General features: G+C 43.8%; 1 protein-coding gene across 2 annotated transcripts in view; it reads right to left on the bottom strand.

Annotated features, from left to right (window-relative positions):
• Window positions 1–20720, bottom strand: part of GLDN (gliomedin) — a 41837-nt gene that overhangs the window by 4968 nt on the left and 16149 nt on the right. For both annotated transcript variants that reach the window (XM_019533587.1, XM_019533588.1), the window contains exons 5-9: window positions 20518–20673; window positions 19195–19341; window positions 2622–2705; window positions 2410–2535; window positions 1271–1421 (exon numbers count right to left, since the gene is read on the bottom strand). In XM_019533587.1, coding sequence (XP_019389132.1) covers window positions 1271–1421; window positions 2410–2535; window positions 2622–2705; window positions 19195–19341; window positions 20518–20673 — 664 coding nt within the window. The remainder of the gene's footprint in view (window positions 1–1270; window positions 1422–2409; window positions 2536–2621; window positions 2706–19194; window positions 19342–20517; window positions 20674–20720) is intronic.

The following is a 20720-nucleotide window of genomic DNA, read 5'->3' as shown; positions in this document are numbered from 1 at the left end:
AAGTTTGGAATGGGCTCCCAAGGGAGGCGGTGCTCTCCCCTACCTTGGGGCCCTTTAAGAGAAGGGTGGATAGGCTCCTGGATGGGGTCACCTGACCCCAGCACTCTTTCCTGCCTAGGCAGGGGGTCGGACTTGATGATCTGTTGAGGTCCCTTCTGACCCTAATATCTAGGAACCTATGAAACCATGCCACAAATTAGCCCCACACCCTTCTTGAGCGCCACTCCAAACTACTTCCCCTGCCAATCTGCTGCTCTGTTTCCTGCTTCTTTCTCTGAGCTTCCTGCCTGATCTACTAGTTTGCCTTCTGCTCCTTGCCCTATCTGCCACTTTTCTCTCTGCTTCCCCATTATGCTGCATGCCACGCACAGGCTGCCCATGCCATTGTGGTACGCGTGCCACAAATTAGCCACTCTTGAGGAGAACGTCTACATGACTGGTCCCTAGAGGATTCTTTCAGTGTACATCACCCATTCCATTGGCCCACTATAACCAGAACTTACTGGCTCTACCCCAAACATGCCTCTTGAATTCTCTTGTACACTGATGCACCAGCACTACCAGACCCTTCTCTGGGCTGACAATCTGTTTCAAAAGCATTTGTAGAAAATGATTTGTTCTCTTGCTCTCTTTGTCAAGTATCTTTTATTTTTTCACTCCAATTTCATAACAAGACCCCCATGGTCAGAGCCTTTTGACTTCACTGCAAGAGTCCAAACTCCAGGTCTGAGGACTATACTATTCAGAACAGTACAGGTCATAGGACAAAAGCCTGTTCACAACTAAGTTTCTAGTTACATATCGAATTTCACCTCTGCACGTGACAGCATCAGTCTTGCAGCCCAGGTGCTCTAAACATCACCATTATCAGATGGGGGGGGACCCAAAAGGTCTGCAGCTTTGTTAAAAATTGTGCAATGCAACTTCACGCCAAGAAAAGAGGTGCCTAAAATTATTCCTTAAACCACTCCTACCCCCCAAGGATCAGGAGGAACTAAACATCTGGACTACAGATTCAGATTTCAGCCCTGGGCTTTTGTGACCTATTTCTAGTACCAGATACCAAGTTAGATATCACTGACCATTCCCCCATCCCTCTCATTTTTGCCAACAATAATCTCAAAGGAAACATAAAACATTACATTAAATATTGCTGCTTTGCCACCTGAAGTTAATCTCCACCGTGCTAACCTATATACATGCTTTTCATCTTACAATATCTTACGGGTCTGGGGAATGCCACACCTCCACCAGGTTAAGATGGACTTACTTCACAATGAGATTGGTTCCTCCTCTTTGGTAGTACAAGCAGTGGTTATATATCGCATGGCCACATCCATAAAAGATCCCCGTAAGGTTAATCATCTTGTAGGTGTCATTAAGCAGTGCATTTGAATTTTCATATTCTTTTACAAAGTTTCCTGAGGGAAGGGAAGAAAAGTCCTCTGGTTGGTTTATTTATCTACCCCATCTACCCTCCTTCAACTAAAAGTGTGACAATCAAGTTCCTGACTCACATTAAAAATTATAGCCATGCTTTCAACACGCCTCAGAGCTAGAACACACATGAAACAAAATCCAAATCCTCAAAAATGATTTAGGTGCTTAAATTCCATTGTTCTCAGTGGGAGGTAGGTGCCTAAACACCGTTAAGGATCCAAATCAAGATTTTTTGTACAACGTGTATTCTGCAGGAAGACTGATACCATTCAACTGGAGATTGGAAATGGATTCTACATTAAATACACCTCACTCAAAACCTAGGCCATTTCCATGCTTTTTCCTTTCTCTCTTGCTGTTTTTCTTAATCACAGCAACCTCAATTTATGAAATTAAGTCAAGGGGGAAAATGTACTAAAAAACAAACAAACAAACAAAAAACCTAAACAAGTAACCAAGAACCCCACTAACTATGACTAAGAAAAATTTTCCTACTTTTTTCCAGAGTTTTCAACTAAAAATTGTTTTTTCTTTCTGCAAAAATGTCTACTTCACACTTGTTTTTGTCTTTTTTTTTTTTTTTTTAAGTGTTGTCCATGAACAAATGCACAATTACCAACTTTTTAGCTGAGGGAACAGGTAAAATTTCCTTGAAGAGAATTTTTCCAGCCAGCACCAGCTAAAACTCTCCTTAAGAAACCAAGATGCATGTCCAGCTATATTCTGAGAGCAAACGGTTGTTTTTAAATATATGCTTGATATGTGGGTTTAAAAAGTGACCTCCACATTGCAATCATGTCCTTGGCATTTCTCCATGTGGAACAACAGCCTTTCCCACAAAAGTGAATCTTCAGTCAATTTTACATAGGATATTTCTAAAGTACATGGATGTGACTAAAAGAGTAGAAGGGAAAAAACACAGGACAAAATTATTAATCCACTTGATCACTGCAGTTGTATTTCCCATACCTGAAAAATGCATTGTGAGCCAAATTCTTTCATCACTTGTGTTTGCAGGCTCCTGCATCCAAGTTCCAAATGTTTGCTGTATCTTAGCCATCTGAACGGGGCTTCCTATCGACTTGATAATGCATTCTAAAAGAGAAAGACAGATTGACCTTATCCTTGACTTAAATAGGTTAATAATAGCTGTTTAATGCATCATATTTAAGATGGGTTACCAGCTTTTCTGGGATGGTGGTCATTGGCCTTCTCATCCACTTTTCCCACCAAAGTATCATCATTTGGTACAGCACAAGTTTCACCTAAAATTGGGGGACAAAAAAATTAAATACTGACTGTCTGGCCTTCTGGGGTGCACTTGTGCTTCTTGTTATTTTACAGAAGCAAAAACTTTGCCTTTTCTTCCTGCCTTGCCTCTTTCATCCAAACATCTAAGGTAGGCAGTTAGGGACAGAAAGCTGTGAGACTGCTGTTAGTAGACTTCCTGTAGCACAAGGCCCACAGCACAAAAGTAGGCTCTAAACCAAGGGTGGGCAAAATATGGCCCGTAGGCCAGATCTGGCCTGTGGAGGGGCTTTGTCTGGCCCATGGCAGGTCCCTCAGTCCCACCTGGCCCAGGCATCGTTCCCACAGTGGCACATCCACAGTGGCACACAGTGGGTTTGAGGCCTTTCTAGGCAATGAGGAGGCAGCAGCTGCTGGAACCCAGCCCAGTGGTACTGGCAGGGACCTATGCACAGTCCTGACCTGCCCCACGCCTGCTGCAGACTCACCCACTTACACTGAACAGCTGCAGCAACACCAATGCCAGCGCAGCAGCATATGCTTGGCATGGAGGAAAAGCAGCCCCTCCCCCTCACCACTGCCCAGTGCTTCCTGCAGCAGCCATACGGAGCCTGCACTGAGCTGCCCTGTGCTGTCACCCCCACCTCCAGACCACCCTGTGGGGCAGTGGGGGGAGTGCAGAGGAGCCACAGGGCAGACCAGCGCAAGCTCCGCAGGGATGCTACAGGAAGCACTGGGCAGCAGTGAGGGTGGCGGGCTGCTTTTCCCCCCCACCAGCCCCACTGCTGCTGCAGCTGTTCAGCATGAGCAGCCGGGTCTGCAGCAGATGCAGGGCAGGGCAGGGCTGCACATGGTCCCCGCCAGAATTGCAGGGCTAGGGCCAGCAGCTGCTGCCGCCTCAGCTGCCTAGAAAAGCAGTCCAGTGCAGAGCTGCTCCAGCCCCACTGTGTGCCCAGGTGCAGCAGGGTACACCACAGGCAGGCAGTGCAGAGCAGGGGTGGGGGCCAAGTCAGGGCTGCACATACATCTGGCTAATCCACTCCTGCTGGGGTCAGTCCAGAGCAGGTGTGGGGCATGCTGGGGCTGTGCTGCTAGTGGTAGGCTGTTGTGGAGCGGGGCCAGGTGCTGACTCACTATGGGGTGCACAGGGGGGCTCTCATGGTCACCCCACCATACTCACGAACCCTACCCTGCAAACCTAAAAATACACTCTCCCCCATACATCCCCCCACAAACACTGCACCCCCCCCAGTCACACCCACAGGTCTTTGGGGGGAGGAGCCCCGCTCACTACTACCCACACACACCCCACCACACACATGTACTAGCCCCCCATGCCCCCCAGCCACCCTCTCCCTCCACATACCCCAAAAGCCTCATAATCACCCACACATCCCCAAACACACACCCCCACAAACCCTCCATACCTACCCACATCCACATATACCGCCACACCCTCCCCTACACCCCACATACACCCACAGACCCCCACAAACCCTATACTCACCAACCCACCCATACCCCTCTCCCCCCACAATATACAAGTGTAAGACTTCATTTTGAGCTATTATGAAATCACCTCTATATACACAATGCAAACACACACAAACCAGGACAAAAAAAATCTTTTTAAAATAAAATTAAAATATGTTATTGTGGATGTTAGGTTTTTAGGAGATTTTTTTTTTTCTGGTTTCAAGATAGCAAACCCGTTTCTAAAAAAGAAGTACTTCTGGGCCAAGGGCTTCCTATGACAAAGGTTAGAGGGAGGGACTTCCAGTACCAAGATGGCTACCAGGGGGCGGGGCACCTGTCAAGAGGCAGAGCTACCTTTGTGACCCTCAGTAGCTCACCAAAACTCATGAAGTGGACCTCCAGCCAAAACAGTTGCCCGCCCCTGCTCTAAACATTCACAGAGTGGTAGGCTAGAAAGCACAGAGTCAATGGGGGTCTCAACTTCATACTATGCAGTTCAGCAGAGCTTCCACAGGTGAAATGGATCGCTGCTCTAGGTTGAACTCAGGGGTTTTCTTTTTGGTGTAAGTAGTCAAGGGGCATGGGCTCGAGGACAGCCATATGTTGAGCTATCAGTGGACAGAGCTATAGCTTCTCTTTTCAGGGAGATGACATTGCATGTGTGCTTGCAAAATACTTTGGATATATACACTTCTGAGCCACTATCTACTTATTTGTATTTAAACCTCTCTTCTAGTCTAACAGTCCCCGTGTGGTGACAAAGTAGAGATTCTACAGACAGAAAGGGAACTGGAAATGGGAAGGTTGTTTGCTCTCAACACCCTCCCTCCCCACCCCGCAACTGATGACACAAGGATTTCAGGATGTGGGTTTTTTTTCCCACCTTCTAATTGCCAACCTCCCTCTCAGGTTTTTCAGTCCAGTTTGACAAATTTTTTTGCTAAGCAGAGTCTAACTGCTCAGAAGTAGCATAGGGAGCCTGTGCATTCATTACCTAATCATAAGGGATATAAGTAATGTGCAAATACAAAAAATACGTGAGTAAGATATCAGGAAACTGTCCAACTTGCCATTTTGTCACCAAAAATGTTTGGTTTAGAATTTAATTAAGGCTATTAAAGAGACTCCAAACCACATGTAAATCTTCTACAACCCCAAAACGGGGTGTCCTTTATAGGCAATAGGAACGGTTTCATCCCTGCCTTTAGTGCCAAGCATGTATTCATGCATAATTTTCCTGTGGCTTAATATTGTTGGAACCCATGTCTTTCTTATGTTGCTTTTTCCTTTCTAACTGTAAACAGGAGGAGAAAGGGTATTTATACATCATATCCTTCCAATAAACTCTGAAAAGCAGTTCACTGAAAGAAAACAAATACCATGGAAAAGGATGGGAATTACTCTTCCAAAGATTTGGAAGTATTTTGTGGAGGATTTTTCAAATTTTTTACGTTCTTTTATAAGGGCTCCAGGACTCTTCAGATTCCTCCTCAAAGCCACAGAAACTTTTTCAGTAGAAACTTATAGTTTTGGTAAACAGTTCTCAATAAACAGTTTCCAGTTCTGTTTTACTTCATACTGCTGGAAGAAACCTGATTTCACTGCAGTGCTGTTCACTCACCCTCTCAACCCCATTTCACTGTTTCACCCACCTGCATCATCCTAACTGATAGTCATGTACAAGCTCTTCTGAGTAGATAAGTTTTTTTCTTTATCCCTATACCACCTGGTACAATGGAGACATGTTCCCTTATTAAAGGATCCAGGACACTACTGCAATACAAGCATAATTGACTGAGGTTTTTGAACTGCAGCTGAAGGGGTACCTTAACACTCAGGAAAGAAGGAACAGATTGTACAGTCTTTTGCTCCTGCTGTCCCTTTCCCTGCTTCCTCTGACATGCCTTCCTTATCTCTTAACTCATCCAACATTAACACAGACCAACTGTATTCCAAAATGAAGACAAAGAAAAGCTATTTCACCTCATCCATTAAAACAATGTGCACAAAAAATTTTGTTCTAGGGGGATCATATCTCAGTTATGTACCCTTCAGCACTCATAAAAGTTACCTCCAAAAGAAGCCCAACTGGACAATCCAAATGTGATTTGGGAGATAAGGGTGCCCAACCAGCTTCTACGAATCTTTAAATGTCCCTTTAGTCTCAAAGGCTAGGGACAGACATTCAAAAAGCCTGAGGCTGAATTCTTTCAATCTTTGCAAGTTAGTCCAACCCGCATAGATTGAACTGATCTGCAAGTGGCTAGATATTCACTTTTGATTCAGGAAATGCAGGCACATACCTGCAGTGGCTCAGGCCAGAAGCTAGGGGGCACTACAGTGATCCCTCCCTTCCACAGTGCTAACCTAATAGAAGGGTGTGGCCAGGCCCTAGCACAATGCTTTGATTAGAGAGGGATTTAAAATCTCACCATGGCCTGCACAGTCCTTAGCCAGAGTGTGCCTGGAGGGGGAGGGAGAAGCAAACCCTCACCCGGCTTTTCTACCACTCACAGCTCAAGGGGCAAGAAGTGTTGCCAGACCCCAGCTGTGGTTAGGGCTCTGAGGCAAAGGGCGGAGGAGGGGGGAGGGCAAAGCTGCTTGTGTGGACTGCATGCATTTGTATTACTCCGCTAGCTAGCGCTTCGTATTTGCCTAAATCTCAGACTGATAGCACTGACAGGTCCCATTCATTGCAGACTAGGTCATTTCTCACACCTCTCTCTGTCCCCTGTTGAACACAGACAGATTTTGGGATTGGGAAACTGCACTCTAACCAGACTCAGTAACTGATGCGTAGAGGCAATCACCAACATTATTAATCGCTGCACAGTGAAACTTCTTTAGATATAAGGGTTTCAGGGTGTGAGATGCCTCTGGCTTTGAAGCAAGCCAGCAGCCAGAAGAGAGCTTATCATAACACAAAGCTTATTAGCCCATCAAGAAAACAAAAGCCTCTCTCTCATTAGTTCAAGCTCTTTTTACCACAGGTACAGACATTTTGCAAAGCATTTGCAAGCCACTGGCTTCTTGCTCAGGAAAAAAAACTTTAAGCAGATACTGTTATGTCTGCCTTTGTTCCAGTGAAATTGGAGACACACACACATAGACACCTCTCAGCATTAGCTGGGGGTAACCATGCCGCTGGGGTCCATGTGTGAGAGATGAAGGTGGGGGTAGGATCCCTGATTGAGCAGCGAGTGGTGAGGGGAGGGCAAGGCAGGGGCAAGCCTTGTAAATGCTGCTGTGTCCCTGCCAGGCAGACCTCAGCTGCAGTCCCCCACCCCCTTCTCAGCCAGCTAGAGCTCTGGCTATAGATAAAAGGGGCAGGGCCAGCCCTGCTCTCTGGAGCAGATGGCCCAGCCTGGCCCAGGGATGAAAAGCATATTGGGATGCTGGGGGACTGTGATTTAACCAAAATCAGGAAGGGATCTGGAACAGAAGTTCCATAAACTAGTTTAACCCAAATCAGTTAAGTCTGGGTATGTGTGCAAGACACTTTAAAGTGGGTTAAATGCTTTTGAACCACTTTAATGGAGCAGGTGTTTGCACATGCTGGAGGCATATTGCACATTAATTCTAGCCACTGTAGCACATTCAGTGGCGTAATGTGTCTTAAATGACTTTTGGGCACAGCAAACTAAAACATCTCCAAGGAGTTTTAGTTTGCTGCCCTACAGCCACGGAGCAAAGCACCGGGCCCTTTGTGGCAGGCAGGCTCCACTGAAGGAAAAAAAATTGCAGCAAGCCTGATCTTTTTTTATTTTTTCCTCCTTGGAGCCTGCCTGCCTGCCTGCAAGAGCTACATGAGGGCCTGGTCCTTCCCTCTGAGCTGGGTGCCTGCAGGCAGGTCCTGTCTGGGGGGAGCAGGGGCACACTGCCAGCCCCTCACACACCCCCTCCCAGCCCAGAGACTGGTCCGCCCACTGGCAGCTCACCCTCCCCTCCCCACTGCCGGAGAGGCAGGTAAGACATGAGTGTACATGACACGGGGGTTTACTTTACCCTAAATTGAAACAGTGTTTTTAAAAACCCACCACTTCAATTTAGGGCAAAGTAAACCCCCGTTTCATCTATATACGCCCTCTAATACTACATTTAACCAGGTTTATCTTAAACCAGTTTCGGCCATTTTGAAACTGGTGTATGTATACTGAACTTATGTTCCATTACAGGTTTAAGCCAGTTTCTGATCACTTAAACTTATATATAACTTCTGTCCCTGGCCAAAATATTTCTATCCAAAAGAATAACAAAAGCAGACATATTCAGGTACTTATCTAAAGTAATGCCGCAAGTCAGGAGGAAAACAAAAGCAGAACATATCCATTGCAAAGCCTATTGTTTTAACCACTAGACCTAAATCAATGCCTTGGCCTCCTCCAAGACTAGTTTTGAATAGGCTAATAAATAATGTTAATTTCTCAACCCAAGAAGGGATGCAAACATTTTTCTTGGCTGAATCCTTGGCAAAAAAACCAAAATGGTGTTTTTGATTGAAACTGTATTTTATATTCCCAATTCCTAGGAAGAACTATATAATACATAGTCATCCATTAGAGCTCTCCACTAAGATATTAGAAGAAAAAGCTAAGGGTAAGCTAAGACATTTGATTCCTGAAGCTCATGCTTCCCAGACTAATTCCAATTAACAAAGTTAAATGTACTAACAGCTCTCTCAGACAGCCTTTTATCTATGACTGCAGAACAGTCAAGGACCAGGTCAGTGTTTCTGATGAAGTTGAGTGCAGTATTTGGGTTTGAGAGTATTTGCAGCATCCTCTGTGAACTTTTAGCTGCAAGAAAGAGAAAGCAGCTATGGCTAAAAGATTTTTCTCAGTAGGCAATAAATCAAGGCTTGGGGATATACCACTTGAAAATTCCATAGCTCTTCTTGCCAAAAACATTAACATCCTGCGTATTTTCATTAAAAAATATTTTGGCTGGGAGCTGAAGAGTTTATAGAATGCTAAACCTATTGGTTTGGTTGAGTTATGCTTGAAATCTCTATAATAGCAACACCATTAGTGGAAAACATACCTGAGTCCTAAACTTATTTACTTAAAAAATACTCTTTTTAAATGCTCTGAAGTACTAGCTAAGGAGGTTGATTTTTGTATCTGTATTAGCATCTGACATTATCATCTGAATTTCAAACAGCCTTTCGTTTTCCCAAAGAGGAATAAAAAAACATGGGATTTTTGTTCACTAAACGTAAAGAGTATCTGAAAAAAACCCATCAATTAATAATATGTTAACTATAATGTTCATTTGGAAGTTGGGTTTCAATTCCAACATTCAACATCCAGAAAAGATAGGAGCTAAACATTCAGAACTCCTAAGTTTAATATTAAAACAAATGTTATTTCAGACCACCTACAGAACTACCCAAAATATCCAACTGATGTTGAATGCAGTCAAATGGGTGATAGAGTTTTGCATATTAGAACAGATGGATCCTGTGACTTAAGTTTTCATGGTGTTACATGCACAGACACACTGGCTAGAGGCAGAAATTACACATAAACTGGTTTAAGTGATCAGAAACTGGTTTAAACTTGTAGCAGAACACAAGCTCCATGCACATAAACCAGTTTTAAAATGGCTGAAACTGGTTTAAGGTAAGTCTAATACTACATTCAACCAGGCTTAAACCAGTGTAACTGATTTCTGTCAGAATTCTGTCCCAGACACCTTCCTAGTTCAAGTTAAATCACAATCCCACAGCATCTCAGCATGCTTTGCAGCCCAGGGCTGGGCTGTGCTGTCTGCTCCAGAGAGCAGGGCTGGCCCTGCCTCTTTGGTCCCTAGCTGGAGCAGTGAAGGCTGGCTGATAAGTGGGGAGGGCAAGCCCAGCTGGGGATGCAGCCTAGGCTGCAGGTGGAAGGGGCAAGGGGGGACTGCCCCCCACCAGGCAAACCCCAACTGGAGTCTGAGGCCAGGGAAGTGGGTTAAACACCCCTTGCCCCACTCAAATTTACTGCTTGCTGTGACTGTGGACATATCCCAGAGGCACCTGGAAGTAGGAAGAAGAAGTGATGTGCAACCCTGCAGAATCCTGCTGCTGTTATTTTGGACTGCAAATCCCAGAGACCTCAGAGGCAGCAGGAAGAGAAAGCTAACACACAGCCAATGCTGGCTAAGTACCAGAAAGCCATGCTCTAGCACCCCTTGGCAGCTGGCCTGAGCCACTGCAAGCATGTGGCTGCATTTCTTGAATCAAAGGTAAATGTCTCTTCAGTTCTGTTTCAATTTACTCTCCGCACCTTAGACTAACCTGCAAAGACTGAATCAATTCAGCCTCGGGCTTTTTTACTGTATGTACTTAGCACTGTGTAAACCTATAGCACTAAAAATAAAAACATGGAAAGTGAAAGTCAGAATGAAGTGGCAGGATCAGACATTTCAGTTTCAATGTACAATATGGTCAGATAACCAGTGCAGTGTGAACAGATATTTTATAAAATTAATCAAGAGGACTAATGTTATACTAGAAACACTTTGTGTATTAAGATAAGGTAATTTTTCTGAATCCTAGTGCTATTTCATATTGCACTAATAAAAAGGGAAAAAAGCACTTTAGTGTTATGGTTTAAGAGTTCCAAATGAAGTCAAAGTTTATATTTACATAATGCAAAATTTCTCCATGGAATTCTCTGCCACATGATATTAGAGAGGTTAAGAGCAGTTAGGATTAAAAAAAGGTATGAAAAGATATTACAAATAGGGTTTAGCCTGCCAATTTCTGGGTTTCTCTATTTCAAAAAAGGCCAGACTTCTGCTGTCCTGCTAAACTCTGTTCTTTTACTGTAACCTGGCTTTTACTGTAACCTGGCATGGCTTTGTCATGGGTAGGTCTTGTCTTACCAATCTCATCTTCTTCTAAGAACAGGTCTCTCGCCACCTGGACATGGAAGACGAGGTAGACGTTACATTCCTAGACTTCCAAAAGGCTTTTGATCTACTATCTGGCAATATCCTTGTGGAAAAAATGGAAGATGTGGACTCAGATGCTCGGTTGTTCAGTGGGTGAGAAACTGGTGACAGGGTAGGACCCAGAGACTTCTCATGAATGGATCTGCGTCATCCTGGCACAAAGTGGCCAGTGGTGTCCCTCAGGAGTCTGTGTTTGGACCAGTCCTTTTCAACATTTTTATCAATGATTTGGGTGGGGGAGCAAAAAGCTCACTGGCCAAGTTTACAGATGACACCACATTATGGGGCAGTGTAGTCAGGTCAGAAGATAGATTGCAGATACAGGCAGACCTGGACAGGCTCAAAAGTTGGGCAGACTGGAACCAAATGAAGTTTAATGCTTCCAAGGTGCTCCATCTGAGGGCAAACAACCCTCAACATACATACTGGCTTGGTGGTGACAGCCTGATTTGCACCATGGCAGAAAGGGGTAATGATTGGCCATCTCATGGATATGAGCTGTCAGTGTGAGGCAATGGTCAGCAGGGCAAATAACACGCTGGAATGCATCAACCATAGCATCCCATGTAAAACTAAGGAAGTGATATTCCCGCTGTACTCAGCACTGGTGAGACCAGTGACTCCATCCAGTTCTGAGTGCTGCACTTCAATAAGGACGTGGAAAAACTTGGAAGGATCCAGAAAAGAGCCCCCCATATGATCAGGGACTTGCAAGTCAAGCCATACAAGGAAAGGCTGAGGAATCTGGGCCTCTTTAGCCTAAAGAAGAGAAGGTTGAGAGGGGCCTTGATAGTGGCTTACCGCTATATCAGAGGAATGCATCCGAAGCTTGGTGAACAACTGTTCACTAGGGCACCCCCAGAGAAGACCAGGACCAATGGATACAAATTCCTGGAAGGCCACTTCAGGCTTAATACCAGGAAAAACTCCTCCAGAGCCCAGAGGTGGTGCAGTCACCTACCCTGGAGGTTTTCAAGAGAAGACTGGACAGTCACCTCACTGGGGTCACCTAACCCCAGTTGTCTTCCTGCCTAGAGCAGGGGAGCTGGACCCAATGATCTGCAAGGTCCCTTCCAACCCCTAACAATCTATGAATCTATAAACCTCACCCTCTCAACCCAGTCAACTGTCACCTCCTGTCTGACACTGAGTCAAAGCTCACAGAGGCAACAACTTTGCTTTATAGCTCTCCTCTGTATAGTGTCTAACACAATGGGGCCTAATCTATGATTAGTACTAAGTGAATTTGATAATACTTGGCTTAGCAAAAACTACTATTAACAACCTATAATGGCAACTTATTTCCATGTGCATTCCACCATAGGATACCCTTGAATTTAAAAGGGAACCCATATTTTCTCTCAATCTAGGAAATAAATAAAAGGTCTACTAAAGATGCTTTTACAGAGATGCAGTCACTGTATCTTTTTATTCTTCTTCTTACTCTTTTCTTACTTTTTAAATTCAAATTTAAGACAGGCTATTTTTTAATGTTTTCAAAAGTGATTCTTACATTCAAAGAAATACAGAATAAGAACTAGTTTTTCACTTTGCAAATTCTGCAAACTCACTGAGAGTAATGAAATGCATGTGTTTCTAAAGTATGTCCTAGCCTTGGCTCACTAGAAGCGCCTATAACTTGAAGTTAAAATCACTAATAGCTGGTTTTATCAGCTGCAACAGTTATCTTCCCTTTGTTAGATAAATTAGATGCTAGACACTGCAGACAAAGCACACAGTGTTAGCACTAGGCAAAGGGCTACAGCAGCTGAACTGATCCAGTGAGAATGGAGGTGTCCTCTCCAATCACCTCTGCTCTGAAAACTGAAGAAAGTTCTGTGTTCTCACTTCGATGCCCACTAATAGAATATAAAAACTTGACACTTTAATGATGAGATGTTTCTCGTGAAGCTTATAGTGTTATCAATGTCTAGTTCTTGTAATGTTCAGCTCTGATATGCTGATTAATGAGCCTAATTTTCAAAAGAAAGCCCACTTTACTGAACCCTTTAGTTACTGTATCAGGCATTGCTAAATTGACTTTTTCAGCATCTCTAGATAATATGTACAGCATTTATCTTCTGCCAGACTTTGTGCTGGATCATTGTGATGTTGTCAAAAAGATGGACTTCATTGGGTAGGCAAATTATTCCCGGATTCCCTAGAGAGATTTCAACTGTCACCACAAGCATGGATCATTCATTGGCTTCAATGGACATACTGCATATGTAGGGAAAAGAAGATACTAGGGAAAATATGCTTGCATTCTCAGTTAATAATGGCTTTCCCAATAATCTGAGTTTAAGATTGACTGCAGTACACGGTCTTCTTAACTGTCCTCCTCATCACTGACTTCAGCAAACAATGCAAAATAAGGATTTCCTCTTCCAGTCATGGACATTCCTGTAACTTGTTCCTTAAAGTTCTCTTTGTTTTATGACAAAATTAAAGCCATCTCATTTACAGGAGTCTTCATTGTGAAAAAACACTAGTGATTTTGGATACCCAAATTGAGACATCCTAAAGGACACCAGGAGCTAGGAACTCAACACTTTCTGAGCAGCATATTCCTATAAGGTGTCTCATATTAAGTTCCCAAAAACTGAGGTAACATAAAATCAAATTACCTTTTAAATGCATGTTTCCATAACACTTACAGAGGCCCCATGTCAAAGGCCACTGTAATTGGTAAATGGTAAAGAGAAGTAGCAATAAAGGCATTTGGTACATTGGATGAGTGTACCAAATTTTGGGCTAGACATGTATAGGATCCATGAATTTGGATGGTTCCATGGAGCGGGGTGCTGATTGTTGTATCAATAGAGATGAGTTGACAGGTTTTGTGTTTCTTGTTAAAGCACAGTTGTGTCCCATTTGGTGCCTGCTGATAAGCAGTAAGGTTGTTTCTGATGAGAAGTTGGGTGAAGTTGGGAGCTGTCTGAAAGCTGGGGAGAGGGGAGAGATGGGAAGGGCAGCTGGGAATACTTCTCTCAAGGTCTAGTCATTTCCAAGCACAGGCTGTAATTGTTTGATGATCCTGCTTATCAGTTTAAATGTGAAATGGGAGTTGACATCCAAGGGTGTGTAGTCAGTGGGAGTTTTCTGCTTGTATTATAGTAGGCTGTTCTGGGTATTTAGGTGGCTATTTCAAAGACACAGTCTCTTGCTCTGCTGGAGTGTCCTTGCAGGGTAAAGGGAGTTTTCAGTTTGGTAAGATAGGTGTTATGAGTATCCTCCTCAGAGCAGATGCAGTGCTGACTGTAGATAACAGTATATTTGGTGCACCAAATGCCCTCATGTGGGAAACTATGTGGGTGAAACTACACATAAAACTATGCACCAGAGTGAAGAGTCAGAAAAAAAAAGATAAAGGGCAGAGACACCTGAACATAGGTGGTAGAATATTTCTCACAGAAAAACCACTCCCCTGTCTGATCTCACAGCCCTTATGCTCAAGGGAAATTAGGAAAACACTTTTAAAAGACAGCCCAGAAACAAAAAATTCATTAGCTTACTGAACACTAACAATCAGGGACCTAATGCATATACTGACTTCATGAACCATTATAATCTATCTGATGCCCACCAATCTCTGCATTCCCCAGGTGATAACACCTCCTGAATGGTCTTGCTCTTTCACTTATAAGTGATCCTTTCCACTAGTGAACATCTCTTATATCCTGTGTTTATCTACATATGGAGTTCTGTACAGGCTTTTGTTCTATCTGCCTTTTTCCCAGAGACCTGAAGAAGGGAATTTGCTACCTTTAAGCTCAGCTCATCTAAGTCTAACCATACAGTGACTCCAGTAAAGATAATCACCCACAAAAATCCTTGCCTGTCACAAGAAGAAATTCAAATCTAACAAAAAAGTTGCAATGAAATGTATCTATAATAAAGGCAAAGATAGAAGGATTGATTCATGTTTAAAAGGCTATAATATTACTGCATGCATGAATACCAAGCACCAAATCTTTCTTCCATGGAAGTGCTTAGGTAAAACAAATTTCAATACTTAATTCTCGTGATAGGGTAGCAAAATGCTCAATGCATTATAATTGGAATGCAAAAGACTCCTGCGGTGTAGAAAATAAGTTTTGTATAGTTAATTGTCTGATGGAAGAGAGGATAAATGAATGCTAATTAATATGATACTGCTTCACATAGCAGAGAGGAGGTTTTCAGTGGTTTAAAAATACTTTGGCTTTGAGGCAGAATTTCAATCTATTTTTAACTGGGAAAAAAAAGAGCATCTTGTATAACATGGCTAAAAGCTTTGTTTACTATGTGCTACCACAGCGAAGGGTTTCTCCCCTACAGAGCAGAGAAAACAATAGTCAGGAATGTAGAGCTTAAAATGATGAAATGAAATAACCTTGCTACAGATCTGTGATTTAAGCAGCACCTTCTGAAGGGATTGCAAATGGACAGTGAAATCTTTACCCCTTTCTCTGGCCCCTGAATTGCAGGGGAAAGGGCCAAAGAAGCATAAAGTAGCTCTAACAGTCCCAGTTCTGCCTGGGGCAGATTACCCTGGCAAAAGCACTATGGCTGGCGGGCCTAAGCACAGGCACTATGGATAGACTCCTCAGAAGCCCCAGTGCCAGTCCTGTCAGCTATGGGCTGGAGTGTGAATTTCTGTGGGGCCGGGCTCTTTCCCTGGGAGGCCAGTCTGAGGGGGACAGGAGACCAGGAAAGCTGGCTGTATTTTAAAGAAACCTTCCCAAGTGTACAGGAACAAACCATCCCAATGTGCAACAAGAATAGCAAATATGGCAGGCAACCAGCTTGGCTTAGCAGAGAACTCTTTGGTGAGCTTAAACACAAAAAGGAAGCTTACAAGAAGTGGAAGTTTGGACAAACAACTTGGGAGGAGTATGCGATTATTGCTTGGGCATGCAGGGATGAAGTCATGAAGGCCAAAGCGCAATTGGAGTTGCAGCTAGCAAGGGATGTGAAGGGTAACAAGAAGGGTTTCTACCAGTATGTTAGCAACAAGAGGAAGGTTAGGGAAAGTGTGGGTTCCTTACTGAATGGGGGAGGCAACCTTGTGACAGATGTTGAGGAAAAGGCTGAAATACTCAATGCCTTTTTTACCTTGGTCTTCACAGGCAAGGTCAGCTCCCAGATACTACACTGGGCAGCACGATTTGGGGAGAAGGTGAGCAGCCCTCAATGCTAAAAGAACAGGTTAGAGACTATTTAGAAAAGCTGGGCATGTACCAGTCCCGGGGGCTGCCTGCAATGCATCTGAGGGTGCTGAGGGAGTTGGCTGATATGATTATTTTTTGAAAACTCATAGCAATTGGAGGCGACAAGTGTAAAAGAGCAAATATAGTGCCCATCTTTAAGAAAGGGAAGGAGGAGGATCCAGGGAACTACTGACCAGTCAGCCTCACCTCAGTCCCCAAAACAATCACGGAGCAGGTCCTCAGATTCCATTTCTAAGCACTTGCAGGAGAAGATGACTAGGAACAGTCAGCATGGATTCAACAAGGGGAAGTCATACCTGAACAACTTGATTGCCCTCTATGATGAGAAAAGTGGCTCTGTGGACATGAGGAAAGCAGCTGACACAATATGCCTTGACTTCAGCAAGGCTTTTGATAGCATCTCCCACAGCATCCTTACAAGCAAGCTAAGGAAGTATGGTTGGATGAATGAACTGTAAGGTGGACAGAAAGCTGGCTGGACTGTCAGGCTCAACAGGTAGTAATCAATGGCTCAATGTCTAGCTGGCAGCTGGTATCACATGGACTATCTCAGGGGTCAGATCTAGGGCCAGTTTTGTTCAATATCTTCATTAACAATCTGGAAGATGGGATGGATTGCACTCTCAGCAAGTTTACAGATGACACTAAGCTGGGGATGTGTAGTAGATATATTGGAGGGTAGGGCTAGGATTCACAGTGACCTACATAAATTGGAATTGGGCCAAAAGAAATCTCATGAGGTTCAACAAAGACAAGTGCACAGTCCTGCACTGAGGATGGAAGAATCCCATGCACTGCTACAACCTGAGGACTGACTGGCTAAGCAGCAGCTCTGCAGAAAAGGTCCTGTGGGTTACGGTGGCCAATAAAATGGATATGAGCCAACAGTGTGCCCTTAGTGCTAAGAAGACTAACAGCATATGGGGCTGTATTAGCAGAAGAACTGCCAGCAGATCAAGAGAAGTAATGATTCCCCTCTCTTCTCCACTGATGAGGCCACATCTGGAGTACTGTGTCCAGTTTTGGGCACTCCACTATAGAAAGGATGTGGACAAGTTGGAGAGAGTCCAGTGGAGGGCAACAAAAATAGTTCAGGGGCTGGGGCACATGATTTCTGAGGAGAAGCTGAGGGAACTGGGCTTATTTAGTCTGCGAGAGAGAAAACTGAGAGGGGATATAATAGCAGCCTTCAACTACCTAAAAGGGGCTCCAAGGAGGATGGCACTAGACTGTTCTCAGAGGTGACAGATGACAGAACAAAGAGTAATGCTCTCAAGTTGCTGCAAGGGAGGTTTAAGCTAGATATTTGGAAAGACTCTCTCACTAGAATGGTGGTAAGGCACTGGAACAGGTTATCTAGAGAGATGGTGGAACCTCCATCCTTGGAAGGTTTTAAGACTCATTTCAACAAAGCCCTGGCTGGAATGATCTAGCTGGGTACAGTCCTGCTTTGGACTAGATGACCTCTTGAGGTCCCTTCCAATCCTTATTTTCTGATTTTACGATTCAAGAGATATCAGTCAGATACACAGGTAAGAGTAGAGCTGTGTCAACTCTACGCACTGCTTCAGACCTAGGAGCACCCACACCGCCAATGAGATCTAGAAGCACCCATCACTCCTGGAATTCAACCAAAAACTATTTGACAGGACAACACTGTGATTTAGTGCATCTCTGGCTAATCACTCATCCCATCTGACCTCACTTTTCCTATTTGTAGAGCAAAGTAATGATATTTCCAACAACTGAACTAGAAAACGGAGTCAGCAATGTCTCCAAGACTCTCGTGGTGACTAAATAAACATTCATAATGTATTTTTAATCATGAGCAACCAGAAAAGGTGGAAACAAAACTCAGGAGACTCCTGAGTCCAAATTCGATGGCTCATTCCTTTTGGACATGCATTCTCTCCATGAGACACTAACCTTCTCTCCTCCCTCCAGTTCTTAAAGACATAGCTGTGGAGCTGAGCTGAATTTGCCAGATGGGAGGTTTGCTACAAAGCAGACAAACACTGCAGCGATATTAAAATCCAACAGTTAAAAACTAAAAGATTACCATCAAAAGTAGTAAAGATTTAAAAAAATATTTGCAAATATTTTCCAGTTTTCCTTTCATTCAAGTCTACTCCCAATCCCAGCCATTCTTTCCCCAAATACTTCATGCAAACTACAATATCCCTTATATCACTGGTTGTCAATATTTTTAGATGCACAGTATCCCTGGATCTATACTTGAGGCACCCCTAGCTCTTTGTTTTTATGCTAATTTTTGCCCACAGAAAAACAATAGGGCAATTCTTCTATTGCAAAAATTCAGAAATACAGCTATGGATTTCTACTTGAAATCTCTGGTTTATCTTGTGAATCATGTTTATACCTCGAATAGTGCTTACATACTGCTGCACCCTGAGGCACCCCTGAAAGGATCTCGAGGCACCCCAGGCTGCCATGGTACCCTGCTTGAATATCATTGTCTTTTAGAGTTTAAGGAATTTTTATTCTCTTTGGCAATTATTTTTCACCCACTCCACAAAAGGACTTGTTTTTAATTCCCTCCTACATCCTCTGATAACTCAGAGAACCTATTTACTCCCCAGCCTCACCCCATCCAGCACAGAACATCATATGGAAATGGTTAGCCACAAATATAAAAGCAGGAGGTATTAACAGGGGCTGCGTGCCACATCACAGGGCTAGGATAGAGCAAAATTCTTAAGCACAGGCTTGAGATCAAGCTTGTCTGTAGTCTCATTGAAGCCAACGTAGCTGAGTACATGCTTGAGTGCTTCAGGGGATCAGAGGCTCATAGCAAATGTAACCTAGTACCTGCCATAATGGCAAAAATGAAAACGCAAAAATCCCAGACACCAGCACCGACCTGTGCACTTGCTGCTGTACATGTTCTCTTGAATCTGGGCTTTTGCTTTGCGTTTCCCTGGTGGACCGGGAGGACCGGGAGGACCTGGAGGACCTGGTGGCCCTGGTGGACCAGGTGGCCCTGGGGCCCCTGGCTCACCTTTGGTACCTAGGCATAAAGCAGAGTAGAGATTAAGGTAGTAGAGGTGAACGCGCCTTACATAGCTGGTTTCCTATATGCGTTGGATTTGATAGACAAAAAGCAGCTTGCAGGTACTTCTAATATAGCTTTTACCTGGAGATCGCTCCCACACATGGGCCCTGGCTGAAGGCACAGAATTGAACAAAGTGATGCAATACAATGATATTTACTACAGGAATAAGCTATGCGCAAGTCTGTTCCAAACACATACCTCCCCACATTTGTGAGCAAGTAAACAAATGGAAATGTATAACAATAACAGAAATGATTCGATACACATTTCGCTGTTTTCCCTGTGGTTCTCGATAACGAAGTAGCAGGCTCCTGACCTATCTGTGACAGCCATTGCTTTTAACTGTAGCCAGGTATTTGAAGAAAAAAAAAAAGTCTGATGTGTTTTTCAAACTATCACAACTAAATTGTTTTATCCTATCCTTTTGGCATTGTGGCTGTGTCACAACCAAAGAGAACATGGGGGTGTAATTTAAAGCAGGACTACCTTTCCTGCTTTCTGAGACCTCAGAGTTTGAAGCTCCAGTGCCGTAATTTAAGGCAGCAATTATTTGTGGCTGGCAAGAGGCCTCCACCATGCATTCCTAGGTGGAAACCTGCCCATCGTTTTCTAATAGGAAAAACTGCAAGAGGAAGGGGAATGTTACTGAATGAAAATGGACTGGAAATTCATACATCTCTCTGTCCAAAGCCTGAGTAAGAGAGTTTTTGTGGGGAGCTACACCAGGATGAGGAGCATAATCCCATGGGAAGGCGGCTCTACCAGCTGCTTCCAAACCCTCGAATATGCTCAGCTACCCACAATTGGGATTAAGCCCAGCCCAACTGTATAGCATCAGACTCTACCTGTGCATCCTTGTATGATTTTCCAAGCAGAACTGCTGCAGTGCCTCTCTCTCGGGACTTTCGGTGGCCCCTGTACCTCTTTGGATATTTCACTGTAAGTGACTTTAAATGTTTAAGCAAAAGACAGTACTAATGGCATTGCTTTAGCAGTAGCTTAAATTATTACAGCAAACTGAAGTGCTTGGGACTACTTTTGTAGAATACCTTAGTCCTGTAGAAGGCAGGCAGCTTTATTGGATTGTGTATTTCTGTGTCACAGGACATTGTAAAAATGTTTGTTCTTACCTTCCAATATCACATTGTTGTTTGCATCTCCTTTATCACCCTTTGCTCCTCTTGTGCCTTTTGCTCCTGGCACCCCATCTTTGCCAGGTAAACCCAGCTCACCAGGGTCTCCTTTTTCTCCTCTCTCTCCTTGATCACCTTTCGGTCCTGGTAAACCTAGGCAAGAACAACATGTTAGCCATGACTGTGAATAAATATATTTA

This window comes from Crocodylus porosus, unplaced genomic scaffold (genome assembly GCF_001723895.1).
Source record: "Crocodylus porosus isolate Cpor-Errol unplaced genomic scaffold, CroPor_comp1, whole genome shotgun sequence".
NCBI lineage: Eukaryota > Metazoa > Chordata > Crocodylia > Crocodylidae > Crocodylus > Crocodylus porosus.
This window is presented reverse-complemented; position numbering and strand designations above follow the sequence as displayed.